Here is a 13312-nt window from a genome sequence, read left to right on the forward strand (position 1 = left end):
AAAAAACCAAACCAAAATGCAACAGAAAAGAACACCATGTCATGCAACTGTTCATACGACTGGAAGCAGGGGCAAGGAATGAGGATATGAATTTCTGTGTCAACATGGTGAAATGTACAATATGTATGAGTGTGTATGGCTACATATGTTGCCACTATATGAGGGGAGGGTACCATGTTCTAAAAACTTCTTACACTACGCTTTATTCCACTTTTGAGAAGACTTGGGTTTGAGGTTTTTTTTAATACTTCTGCAATGAAAAACACGCGAGCTGTAAAAATTTGGCCCATTCAATTTCAATTATCTGTGAGTTAAGAAAGCAACTCATGCTTATAGATAAAGAACCTAAATACTGCGAGGAGGAGACACGGAGAAAATGGCTTTCTATTCACATCAAAAAGCCATAAGCGCAAGGACCTGAGTGTGGTCATAATTTCAAGGAAACAAACGCTATTACAGCGTGATAAGGCTTCAAAGTAAATGATTGGAGGAAAATGTTAAAATTACAAGCAGAATATCTACAGAAAGACCTCATTTGCTGAGAGAAATAAATAAACGTCTGATTATCTGTTATGTTCTCCGGGCAGAGATAACAAAGCAAAAAAGGGCAATGCATTGTTTCAACTTGGGCGTCTTATTAGCAGTGAAAAGTGGACATATGCTTGGCGCTAAGCTGAGTCATATTTAGCCAGATTAACGTGGCATCAATTAGTCCGCCGTGATGGTGTTTTGAAGGACAGCGAAGCAATCAAATACCCTGAGCTGTTAATGATTTCCAGAGTGCCTAAGGGGAGATGCGTTTTACATACTGAGGCAGCCTCAGCAGAGCTCACCCTCTTCCTGGTTTACTCCGTGTTGTTGGGAAGGATGCCAACTGCTCCCGGGCACGAGCGTGATTGACAGCTGCTTGTTCAAAAGTCGTCCAAACCCAAGTTGCCTCAAAATAACCACTCCTTTTAAATCTGCGGTTGTGTTTCCAGCTCTGTTTTTATTTTCAAACTCCTCTGAGTGAGTGTGTTATCACTTTGATCCAATCACAAAGTGATACGTGTGTGTGTGTGTATGTGTGTGTGTGTGTGTGTAAAGGGAGGAGGGAAGAGAGACGATGCGCACAGAAATTCGAGGATATCTGTTCTCTATTAGAATGTTTCAGGTAAGGCAAGCCTCCGACGAAGGAAACAGAGGTACAAACAAGAGAAGAAGAAGAAGGAGGAAGGAGAAGGGAGGAAGAGGCTCTGTTGCAGTTAGTCTGCTACATATCACAGTATCTATGCTGAAAGCATCTTTGTTCTCGAAAGAATCTCAAAATGTATCCTCTGTCAAGAGAGACGCACACACACGCACAGCAAGAGGAAATCAACCAAGTACAGGACAGATACATTTTGAAGCATCAGTGCGGGCGACATGGGGCTTGATACTAATTTCGTACTTTGTTGAGTAAAGTTTTGCTCTCGACTGAATGCTGAGAGAACAAAATTAGTATCAACGCTTCGTCATGTCTGCAACCAGTGGCCCCATAGCTAAGTGTAACTTGTCTTCGAGATGAAAGGTGTGAGCTTTAACTACAGCAGCTGACTATGAGATGTGAGCGTTCATTTATTTACAGTTAAAACTGTAACCTCCTACAGAGCGCATGCTAAGGTTAGATTCTTACTGCTTTCATCCATCTCCAAAGAGTTCTTTAAAGTTTAGATATACACTGAGAACCCCCTCACACTAGTGTATATTTCTCACAGTGGCTACTTTTCGGAGGGTTTTTTTTTTTCTTTTTTTTTTTTTTTGAAGTTACACTTGAAGCTCCCATGGGACATGATGCTAAGAGGAGAGGCTCCTCGGTAGCAAATCAAAGAAAGATAAGGAGAAATAGACCAGGTTCAGAGCAAGCACAACTCGACACACCCATCCCACCTGTGTGTCCCGAGTCGCACTCTTCCAGGTCCTCGTCGTCACTGGAGCACTCCGCCGACGAGACGATGTCATCCGTCGTCTGCAGAGAAACGGGAAGAGAAGTCAACTCCAGATGCACCAAAACGTTCATCTAAATCTGCTCTTACCCAGGTATGCTGAATGATTAGTCCCACTCGATCATAAATTGGATGGGCGTAGCCATTTGTTTGTCTTTGGCATAGGTAATGCCCCCTAATCAATAAATAAGGAGAGGTGTTGTGCTGTGTGCAAATACTCTGGCAAAAGCAAAAGAAATTGATGTTTTGTGATGCTGTAAATACCATGTCAGCAGAGGGACACAGTAACTGGAGTAAGTGAAGAAGCTAAAAATAAAACTTAACTTAATTCAAACAATTATTGTTAATACCTGCCACCGATTTAGATTCTACTTGAAATCAGATGAAATGTGAAAAGGTTTACATTTTCAAGTTACAGGGAGTATTTATAATAATCTATTTAGTTATATTTTATACTTCTTCGATAATCTTTTGTTACAATATGTCCAGACGTCTCCAAATTAATTGTTTTGTCCAACCAACAGTTTGAAAGCCCCAAACTATTGAACTGAAGATTATATAAAATAAATAAAAGCAGCAAATTCGTGAAAAAGCAAATACTTGTGGGCAGGCTGAAGACCCCAGCAGAAATCTAAGAGGACCCGGGCGTTTACAGTCAGGACCCCGAGACATGTTGGTAAGAGAGTTTTCAACCACAAAAAAATGTGAATGATAAATGTTGAATCCTAGAAACCAAAGGGTACTAAGAAAACAAGAACAAATCATGGATACGAACAAAAACAAGATACATTTTGTTTGTATATTGATTCTTGCATGAGGCCCAGTAACACACATACAGAGGGGTGTGTGTGGTGTGGGCCGGGGCAGTGTAGTGAGTCCTCAACTCTGCTGCCCACAGCCACTCCATTCAAGGATATCTCTGCACACACAGACCTCTCCGCCTGTCCTTCGGCTTCCATATATCACTTGGAGTCAATCATATTTCACAGTGTTTATCATTCTTCACTTTATGTGCTTTCCACCTCCGCAGATAATTGTTTTCCTTCACCCTCCGCACTCTGCCTCCGATTATTTATCGCCCCTCTCCTCCTCTGTCGTCCACAATCAATGGCCCCACCAAGCCCTCACAGATCAACACTGTCCCGGCTTCTGATTTGTGCTAAAGGGTGCGGTGGGAGGGAGAGGAAGGGGCGGCGGACTCCCTGGCTACACCCGAACCAGCGATGGATTATCTGCACCCTCCAGTTCCCACAATTCTGATTTATCCACGCCACCCCGGCCCCTCCTTTCCTTTTTTCGGGTCGACCCATGGAGGACAGAGGGGGGTGGGTTGTATTTCAGCGGCGGTGCGCTGGGCAGCCGGCGTTTATTAGAATGAATCAGCGGGGCGATAAAATAAGCCCTGTCACCAAGCAGGGTTATGAAATCAGAGTGCTGATTGAGTTTTCCAGTCCTGGCCGAGGGTGTGGGGCTCTAAATATCATTGAGTTTGACAGACTAATGAAACGCGCCCCCGTGCTTGTGCTGCCGCTTTCAACAGAGCCAAGAGAAAGCTGTCCACCTCTACTATATGCATACACATGCATGCTGATGTTCAACATGAACAGCTACCCAACCTCACACACTGTTAAAAAATCATACAGGATTTTAGTGGAATCAAATAATCCTTTCTCATTAACTTAACATAAATACACAAGTTGTTCAAATTAATTAAAAATAGATTTTCTAGTATTTATTTTCAGAACACTTCAAACTTGAAGTCTTTTGAGTGGAAATGAAGTATCAAAAAGTTTTACCAACTACTGATCTTTTGTTCAGGATAATTTACTTTTCGTCTTCAGATAAACTTGAATCTTTGAGTTCCTCCAAACCTCAAAAATTTAAGTTAAAGTCAAATAATGGTATATTTAACATTTTAAATTCTCATTTTCAAGCACCCAAATGACAAACAAGGTTCACAGCTCACCATGACCAATTTTTTTTAAATACGTTATTTTGAGTTTCTAAAACTAAAAGATTCAAGTTTATTTAAAGAAGAAAAGTAAAATATTAAAGGCTGGCAAAATTTGTTTAGCTTATATCAAAACTTAAGAGTTTGAGTTTGGCTTGAAACTCAGAAATCTAGTGAAGGCAGCACCTTGAAATTATGTTTTCAAAACCTTTTTTTCACACTGAATCAACCCAGACTTCCCAGAATGCATTGTTTGAGAGTAAAAACTAACTAAACTAAAATATGGAGATACTTTTTTATGGTGTGAATAAAACAGATATGATGATGATGCTTGTTGCCAACAGTTGTTGGTCTGACTTAATATCATAAGCTGACTGAACATGTTTTCTCAAGTACAACTGAATTAATATCAAGTTCATTTGATCAGAAAAGTTTACTTGTTTTGAATCATTACAAAATGATCTCAACTTGTCTTTTCAAATTAACTCAACTCACTAACTTTTTTTTTTAAGAGAAAACAGTTTATTTTTACTGTGCAGTGAGAGAGTTGATTTTTCAAAACATACTCCTAATGTGTAGCATCTTTATGTGTGGTGGGCTGTGCTATTTTCTCTATCAGTACATTTGATAATGTGCTAATGCATTTGTGCTGCTGTGCATAATGCACCACATTATGTACTGTACTCCAGCATGAGGAGGCAAAAAAAAACGAAGCATGAGGGGAGGCTCTAAACTAAATTGCTGTAAAATATGGCCCCTTGGTAAACATGACTATTTATTGAAGCCACATTACGGGCGTAAAAGTCTTGGTTATTGCTGAAAGAGGGTTATTGCTTGTTATTATGATAGCGGCAGATGTGGGAGGCAGGGACACACAGAGAGAGATGAAAAACCCCAGCCACTTCAAAGTCTGTTCCAGCAATTTCAGCCTGAGACCATCACACCATAACCCAGCATCAACTGAAAACACTGCCTTTCTCTTGTCCATTCATGCTGCATTTCTCTGCAGCTGATGCCCACAGCATCTCAACACACAGCAAATATTTTCACTACCTTGGATGCAGCAGCTCAGCAGAGTCTTACACACCCACCAATATGTTCCAAAAACAACATTTACCTGAATAGATTCTCTTTTATTATTATTATTTTAGCAAGCCTGCTAATTTTTCTTTTAAATAAATATTTTGGAACAACAGAGATTCATCTGATAACAAATCAAATACATTCACATCACATGCGTTTTACTATTAAGTTCTTCTTTCGCTTTCAGACATGAAGCTCATTATATACACATACTTCAAATTTACATTCTCATGTCTGAGTGAGCACCTTAGACAATTTTTTTGTAATATCTGCAGTGGAAATCTGAGTAGGTCAGAACTCGCTACATGTCAAGAACTCTTCCAACATGGTTCAAATCAGAACTGAAGCAGATTCACATTCAGCGCATTTACATGCACATAAGCAAGACATTATGGTTACATTTGGCTTTCTGCAGTATATTAATCTCCGAAATATCATGTAAATAAACAAGGAACCTGGTTTCTGTAATAGAGTGCTGCAGGAATGAAAGTTTTGTAGGCCTATTTCATTCTGGTTCCCTCCACAGAAAGCCAATGGGATTTTTCCATTGGATTTTGGATTAGTCCCAAAAACAAGCTCTGTAGCAAATAAAAGTACATGGAAACTTACATTTCTTGTTCAGTAAAAGCCTAGCAAACCACATTCACATGACTTCAGCATCACCTCCAAGTGACTTCTGTTAGGCGTGGAGAAATTTAATATCCTCAACAACCTCTAGAGTCTAACTTTGCAAGTTACCAACCACCTTTTCTAAGGCATGTAAAAGCTGTGAAACTAATGAGTGGGGTATTTCCATCAGATATTTTGTGTCACAGAACAAAACATGAAAATATCTGGTGCTTGTGTTAACCACAGCCCTTTGTTTCAAGCATCTAATTAAAAACCCATTTAAAAAACCCACTGACTTTGAGATGAGACAACCTGAAGTGCTAATATGCTAACTCATTTTGGGGTTTTAGGACTCATTCCTGCAGCACTCTGCTGGGGTGGGGGAATTACAGAAACCTTTTCTAGCTGGATTTCTCCTGGGAAGCACAGATTTCTCTGCCATGTATATGGGTAAATGGGTTTGGAATTGGCTTTAGTGCGCATGTACATGACAAAAACTTCAGAGAGGGAGATTGTGTGTAACAGCAGAAGACCTGGATGAAAGGAGAGGTAACTACACTGTGCAGTGTGTCCTTGTATTTAACAATTCGATTCCAAATCTGACTGAAAAAAAATCCAAAAAGCAACATCTTCAGTCGCTAATGCTGACAAAATAAGTCAGCCATCCTTCTGAAACAAGGTCAGGGTAACGTGGGCATCTGATGGCTGACCTGCTGCTGATTAACTGCATAATAGTTACTTAAGTGCATGTAAACACACAGATTGACATAAAACTGCAGCAACACAAGGTTACAGTAAGTGTGCAGAGACAGGCATTAAAAAGTCATCTTGTTCTGTCTTCTTAAGAGGGCAGTAATAAATTTGTAATTTCATTAATTTCTTATGCAGAAAGAAAATAAAATCAGTTGAATAAACCATGAAACGCTGTAATGAGACACATCTAAGTTGTAGACAAGATTCTTTTCATGTCAGATCAGTGAGTAAAAATTAGCTCTTCATTCATTTTAAACATATTCCCCTTGCGGCATGGGGCAAAAGAGGAAAAAACCCTTGGAAAAAGGTTATAATCATCAGGCCATCAGCCTCCTTAGATTTTCAAAGGCTTACAGTATCACAGTTCACATCATGTGAGGAGGCATGAGAGACACAAGCTCACATCTTGCTTTAATTGTTCATGGGCACTGTCAGGTTACAGGCTCAAAATTTAAAATATGATGAGAACATTTATTAGGGCAGTGGGTCACAACACTCACACTGTCTGAAATACCCCCAGAGCCCGTTCAAATGAACCCAAATACCCTTTTATCGACACCTGTCATATTCAAGATGTGTTCCTTTTAAGTGATTTTAAAAAGGATGTATAAGAATTATACCTATAATTATATCCAAAGCTCTTGCCTAAAATTAAAAGTTACATCCCAGAGAGACCACTGCAAGTCTTTTTTTAATTGCAGTTTTTCTGACAGCAAAAGGATATCCTGCTGTGTTCCACGAGGGAAATGCTTGGGGCCACTCTTACTTTAATTTTCACAAATGATTTGCCATACTGTTAAAAATGCTGATGTTGTTATGCACGCTGACAACTTAACTTTGTTCTTTGCATCACCAACATTAGCAGACCTGAGAGGAAATCTACACCTTGAGTTACGTACCATTACACATTAGGTAAAATTACATAAATTTGGACTGAATATTGCTAAAACTCAATGCATTGTAAATGTATTTGGCAGTATGAATGTTCTAGCTAACACTACTGTTCTCATCTCGTTCATAGACGGATGAGAAAGAAAGTAAAACTAAATCACCTGGTGTTAAATTAGACACTAACACCTCACAAAAACTTTAAATTGCACAGAACAGAGCAGTTCTTTGTTGGTCTCTCTGTGCTACTGTGTGTGAGTTGCATGGTAGATTACCTTGGCTAAATATCGAGGCTAATCTAAAATTTTGTCTTTTATTATTCATGCATAATGTCATGTTCAAACAATACATCTCACTTTTTTGATTTTTGTTATGGGCAGATGACAAGCAAGTGAGAACTGGTCTTCTGGTCGTCCATGAACAAACTGTTCTTCTTCATGGACAGATCAAACCAAACATTCCTTCAAAAAGTCAATAAATAACAAATTGATGGATCACAATTTGGATTTTTGTTTCTACAATAGGTTACTGCTTTTTATTGCTTCATGTGTAGAGTCATTTCAATCATTTTTCTGATCTGAATTTTGGGCTCATTTTATTGTCTTATTGATACTGTGGGATTTTAAATAGCCTGTTTATTGTTTTTATGAGGATCCCAAGAAGACAAGTGACCACTTTGTGGAAGCTAATGGGGATCCAGATAAAGAATAAAGAATAAATTATAATAAAGTGGGTACTGTTGTGGCAGCTCTGCAGCTTCAGAGTTAAATTATGAGCCGCTGTGTTCCTGCTTCGAGTCAGCACCAGACTAGTGAAAAGTGGGGGGCAACTGCTTTAAGCCCCGAGGTATAAGCTCAAATTCAAAATGTCATCAAAAATGTTTATAGTCTCTGCGCTCTCTTGACTTGTTGGCACACAGAGGCCACAGCCCTGCACAGCACTGCAGAACTTCTGCAGTGAAAAAATCATTAGGTACTTCATCTCTGAGCCTTTCCACATGAAAGAGGAGGACCGGCTGCCTCACCTCACGTATTGTAAAGGTTGCATTTAAATAGGAGAAGGACGTACTCACAGTCTATGTATTCACTTTCCATTTGATTGAAAATCATCTATGACTCCTCAGAGTAAGAGACCCTCTCATCTGGGCGACTTTGATTCCACGCTGAGAAATTGAAGAGGGCTTTTGAAGTGCGATGTTTGACATTTGTAGATCCACTAGATGTGCACCTGCTTAATTTCCATAAACATACGATGTATCTCTACCAGTCACAATGGTTCACATTGAAGTGCTTCTCATGAAGGGCTTAGGGTGCCATTTTTCCACATTTGAACTAACGCAGAACCAATGAAGTGACATACAGAGCTTACAGTCTCCTTGCAGTCGACCAGAGACGTCGATAATAACATATAGCACAAGGCTAGATGCTGTAAATGCAAAAGGGGCTCCTGGAGCGGAAAAGGCATACGCTGCATGTGTGTGCAGTGATGGGAGCCTACAGTGGGGTATAGCAAAATGATGCGGTTGGCCAGCGGGACTACAAAAACTGATTTCACAGCTGGGGAAATCCAATTCTCTGTCTAAATCTCCATAACATGGAGTGGGATATATTTTGGCAGCAAAGTGATTTCTTTTTTTGGTGTAATTATTCTCAACAAACGCTCTCATCGTCATTTTTAAGAGAGTCTGGGTGGTGGGATTTACAGGCCGGTTTTGTTGTGTGTGTGGGAAGCTTTAATATGCATGCGCATGCCTTCTACTTCCCGTGTGTGAAGAAAGCGTATCATACACGATGATTTCAGCACATAAAAACTCACAGGCTATGTGCATCATGCCTGATTATCCTGATTACCCTGCCTTCAAGTCATGCTCAAATTCCAAACTCCACAAACAAACACCACAGCCAAATCAATAGCCAGACTTCATTAAAACAGCATTTACCTCTGACCACTTCAGCACATCAACTAAAAGGATCACACCGACGATCGATGCAGATAGACAGCCTCCTTGGGAGAGGAGTCTCAAAACATGCAGCTTTTAGTTTCACAACCGATGGCACTGACACGTTCAAAATGGAGAATGTGCAAAGATGCTGGGCCATCTCCGTCTCGACAGCGCTTCGCTGGCGTTTAATCTGGAATTCTGGGACTGACTACTGTGAATCAGCCAGCAGCAATGCAGAAGCCATTAACAGGCGAAGCTGCAATTACCTCAGCAGCTGAATAGAGTGCATGCTACATCACCAGTCAGGCCTGACCTCAGATTGAACAAAGAGGCTGCAAGATTGATTAACAATAAACCTGAAGCTTGGGAAACCAACACTTCTTTTATTAAAAACTTTAAACCACAAGAAAAAAGACAACAACTGTCAACTAACACTCCGGCTGTCCAGTAGAGATTACAAATCTTATATTACAAAGCAATTCTACCACAGTTTGCAAAATGATGGAGTAGAACAGAAAGTCTAGCCAATAAATGTGAGAGGTGAATTAAAGTGTGTGGATGCTCAATTTCATTTTCACATTTTTTTCAAGTCTGTCTGAAAACAACACTCACATGCCCACATGCATATTGAGCTGTTTTTGGTTTTTGCTGTAGTTTTTTCTCATGTTCATACTGAAGGGGAGCTTATCTACAGTATGTTCCCAGGGTCCTAAGTCCAGGGTCCTGAGCTCCCAGAATTCTATGTTTCCGAGGTCTTACAGTCTACGCTAAGCCCTTACCCTAAACCATTATTTGCTCTATGGAGATGGGGAACACAGGACCATTTTTCATGTTCTCCTTATGTGCCATATAAATCTGGGACATATAGGATTCTTGAAACGTTGAACTCTGGGTACATAGGATCCTTGGAACATAGGAATCTGGGAACATAAGTCCCTGGTTACAAAGGACCCTTGGAACAGAGGATAGGACCCTAGGAACATAGGAATCTGCAACCATAGCATTCTGGGTACATAGGACCTGGGTATATACAGTAGGACTCTGCAAACATAGGACTCTGGGTACCAAGGACACTGTGTACATAGGGCCCTGGGTACATACAATTCTGTGAATACTGGACCCTGGGTCCCAAGGACTCTGGGTACATAAGACACATGGAACATGGGGCACTGGGAACATAGGCCCCACAGAACATGACCAAGGTATCGAGCAGAGAGAAAAGTCCATAGTCCTTAATCCTTGCAAAAATGCCGCTCATATGAGGCTTCAGCTGTCAGTTATATCTTGTCTACACAGGGCGTGTTTCCGCGGTGTCTTTCAGTCGTTCACCCCATGCATGTTTCACAGAACAGATACGCTTTTATGTTAATCAATTCAGCTGTCTACACAGGCTGCGTAACCGCTCGGATTTTACTCACACTAGACATGCTTGAATGCAACCTGAAGCGTATCTTTATGCTTTAAGTCTTTTTTTCTTCCTCTGTTTTACACATATTGTGAAGGGATTGTGTGTTGGTCTCTTAAGTGCTGCCAAAACGTGGGTCACCTACACTTAAGCACAATGCCTGAATACAACCTGTCACTGATGGAAAACTGAAGCAGCTCCTGCCGCTCTGCTAACGTGCTGCAATTGTTACACATGCTGTGTTAGACAATTACCTCTTTGTGTCACTTTCTCTTTGCTGGAGCTCAAAATCAAACTCAAAGAGCAATTTTCATACTAAAAAGAGTATACCTTTGGAAGGAACCCACATAATTTTATTAACTCAGGGTGCTGAAGCTTCATATTAGCTTAAGCTGAACTTTAGAGTCCTTTTTTACACAGAGAGACGGCTGTGGGTTTTGTCTTACATTACAGTGAAATCACTTCAGCAAGGGATGTCTCAGTAATCCCAACCTTTTTCCTCTTCAATCAATGAGTACTGACGACCCCTGACTGACACAGTTTATGAATATCTCATTATACTCAATGCAATGAAAGTACAGACCAAATGATAAACTACACAATTAATTCTAACAGTGAACACAATAAAAACAGGAAATTTGTGTAAAATTAGAGATTTGGATGAAGTCTGAGCAGGTTATTTCCTGTGAATACTGCATCAGAGTTGAGTTTCACAAGATTGTATTATGTATTTTGTAACAATCATACAGACCTGACAGGCTTCTTTTTCTTGACAAAATCAGTGATACTTGGCTACATTGATACATTGTTCTGTTACCTCTTTGGTTGTTTTAACTGCACACTTTTCTAATACAGGCTTTTTATCTGAGACTGAAGCCTATGTGAATATAGCTTGGTTCAGGTCTTCACTGTGCCTTTATCCTGTGAAATTATTTCAAGTTTAAATCTTAAATAATATTTTAAACTATTTAGCTTATTATTATAGAAATGCTCAAATATAGGCCTACTGTATAAATATGTTTTTTAAAAGGTTTGCTTACGATGCTTAAAATCAAGAATGCCTCACAACCCCCTGTAAACTTTTGGCGGCCTCTAGTGGGAGTCGGGAGCCCCGGGTTGGGAACCAGTGGTCTACAAAGCCAGTACGGACAGCTCTCTCAGTACACATATGGGGATCTGAGCACTGCTTTAAGATAGACCTGAAAATGTAAATATGTCCTTTAATGTGATATATATTCATATCCACATTCATAACATTGTGTCTATTTGAGCTGCAGATCTTTCTAAGTTATCTGTGGCAAAAAAAAAACCACAACAACTTTAAATATCTAGTCTCACTCCCTTTTAGTCATATTAGAAGCAGCAGTTGCACTTCAGGCTGTAACGCTCTGCTACATTGAGCAGATAAATGCAACCGGTGTCTGACAGATTTCCTCCACAGCCAAATAAAATCCAGCATTCAATACAGCCGAGCCACACTTTTCACACTTTTGAAGTTTTCTAGCAAAGCACAGTCCACCTATTCTAACATGAAGCATTAAACTGAGAGAAAAAAAGACATGATTCATTTGGTTTCTAATGTTTTGTTCATTGTTTCAAATTATTTTCATTTATTTGGTGTTTAACTACTGAAGCATTCTATCTAATAATGTGCCTACAGGAGCAAGAGTGTGTTCACACCCTCTCTTCACACCTGTGCCTAATAATAAACGTGACTGAACTCTAGATCCACGCATTAAAGCAGCACTATTTGCCATTTACAGCATATGTCTTCAGCTCACAGGAACTGTACAAAACACCTCTGCAGACTTTACTCTTAAATTTAAAGGAGCAATATATAACAATTGCATGTACAAAAACGAGTACTGCAGTCTAAATAGTGAGTTGAAGCCATAGACTGTATATTAAACAGATTGAAATCCTATTTAATACACAATCTATGGTTAAACTGAGTTGTTTCCCCTCGCCCCCTCCTCCCAAGGAAGCTTAGGCAGGATGCAGGAATGCTGCAGGAGTGCAAGACATGCGCAACCTCATATTTTGATAATGACAAGCAAAATCCTACACTGTAAGCTGATCAGTTGCTTTTAACTATCATTTGTCTGTGAATTTAAAGCTAAGCTAGTTCTGCTCCACTGCTCTGAATTTGATTCTCTATTTAACATGAAAGACAAAAACAGTCATTGAGAAATTGGTCATTTTCACTGTAATGTTGTGGTCAGAGTAGCAAGTATTTCAACTTATTTCCGTAATTTCTGACGACATATCATGGGCATTTTCATGATTTATTTCAGTAAATATATTACAGTCTTTTCCTTTAAGCAAAATATTATGCACTATCAACTTGTATGCAACAGACAAACAGAAAAATGCTAATGCTAAATAGGCCTTTATTCAATAATGCTACACTTCAAAGGTAAAATTACATATTGTGAGCTTATTTCAGTTTTGATTTAATTTGATCAACCATTTATTTACTATTTATCTGACAGCCATGGTCTAAGGGTAATACTAATACTAATCAAACAGAGAATGTTTCAACTTGGAATTAAACTTCAAGTACATGATGATAACAGGAGCAGCTGCTGCATCTGCGGCTGCAGTTGAATATTCTGCTGAGCATGACGGTGATTTGATTGGGCACATCAAAGCAGCGGCTTGTGCTCGGCAGGGAGAAAAGAAAGACATTATGTACTCGACCACTGTCTATAGTTTTC

At 39.6% G+C, this 13312-nt stretch overlaps 1 protein-coding gene across 8 annotated transcripts in view; it reads right to left on the bottom strand.

Moving 5' to 3' along the window:
• nrxn3b (neurexin 3b) overlaps positions 1-13312 on the bottom strand; it is a 420898-nt gene that overhangs the window by 14166 nt on the left and 393420 nt on the right. For all 8 annotated transcript variants that reach the window (XR_014771924.1, XR_014771923.1, XM_084737531.1 and 5 more), the window contains one exon: positions 1909-1987. Coding sequence is in view for 6 of the 8 variants with exons in the window: in XM_084737531.1 (XP_084593657.1) it covers positions 1909-1987 (79 nt within the window). In the remaining 2 variants the exon portion in view is untranslated. The remainder of the gene's footprint in view (positions 1-1908; positions 1988-13312) is intronic.

This window comes from Lutjanus erythropterus, chromosome 15, assembly GCF_056507025.1.
Source record: "Lutjanus erythropterus isolate fLutEry1 chromosome 15, fLutEry1.hap2, whole genome shotgun sequence".
In the NCBI taxonomy this organism is placed as follows: domain Eukaryota; kingdom Metazoa; phylum Chordata; class Actinopteri; order Lutjaniformes; family Lutjanidae; genus Lutjanus; species Lutjanus erythropterus.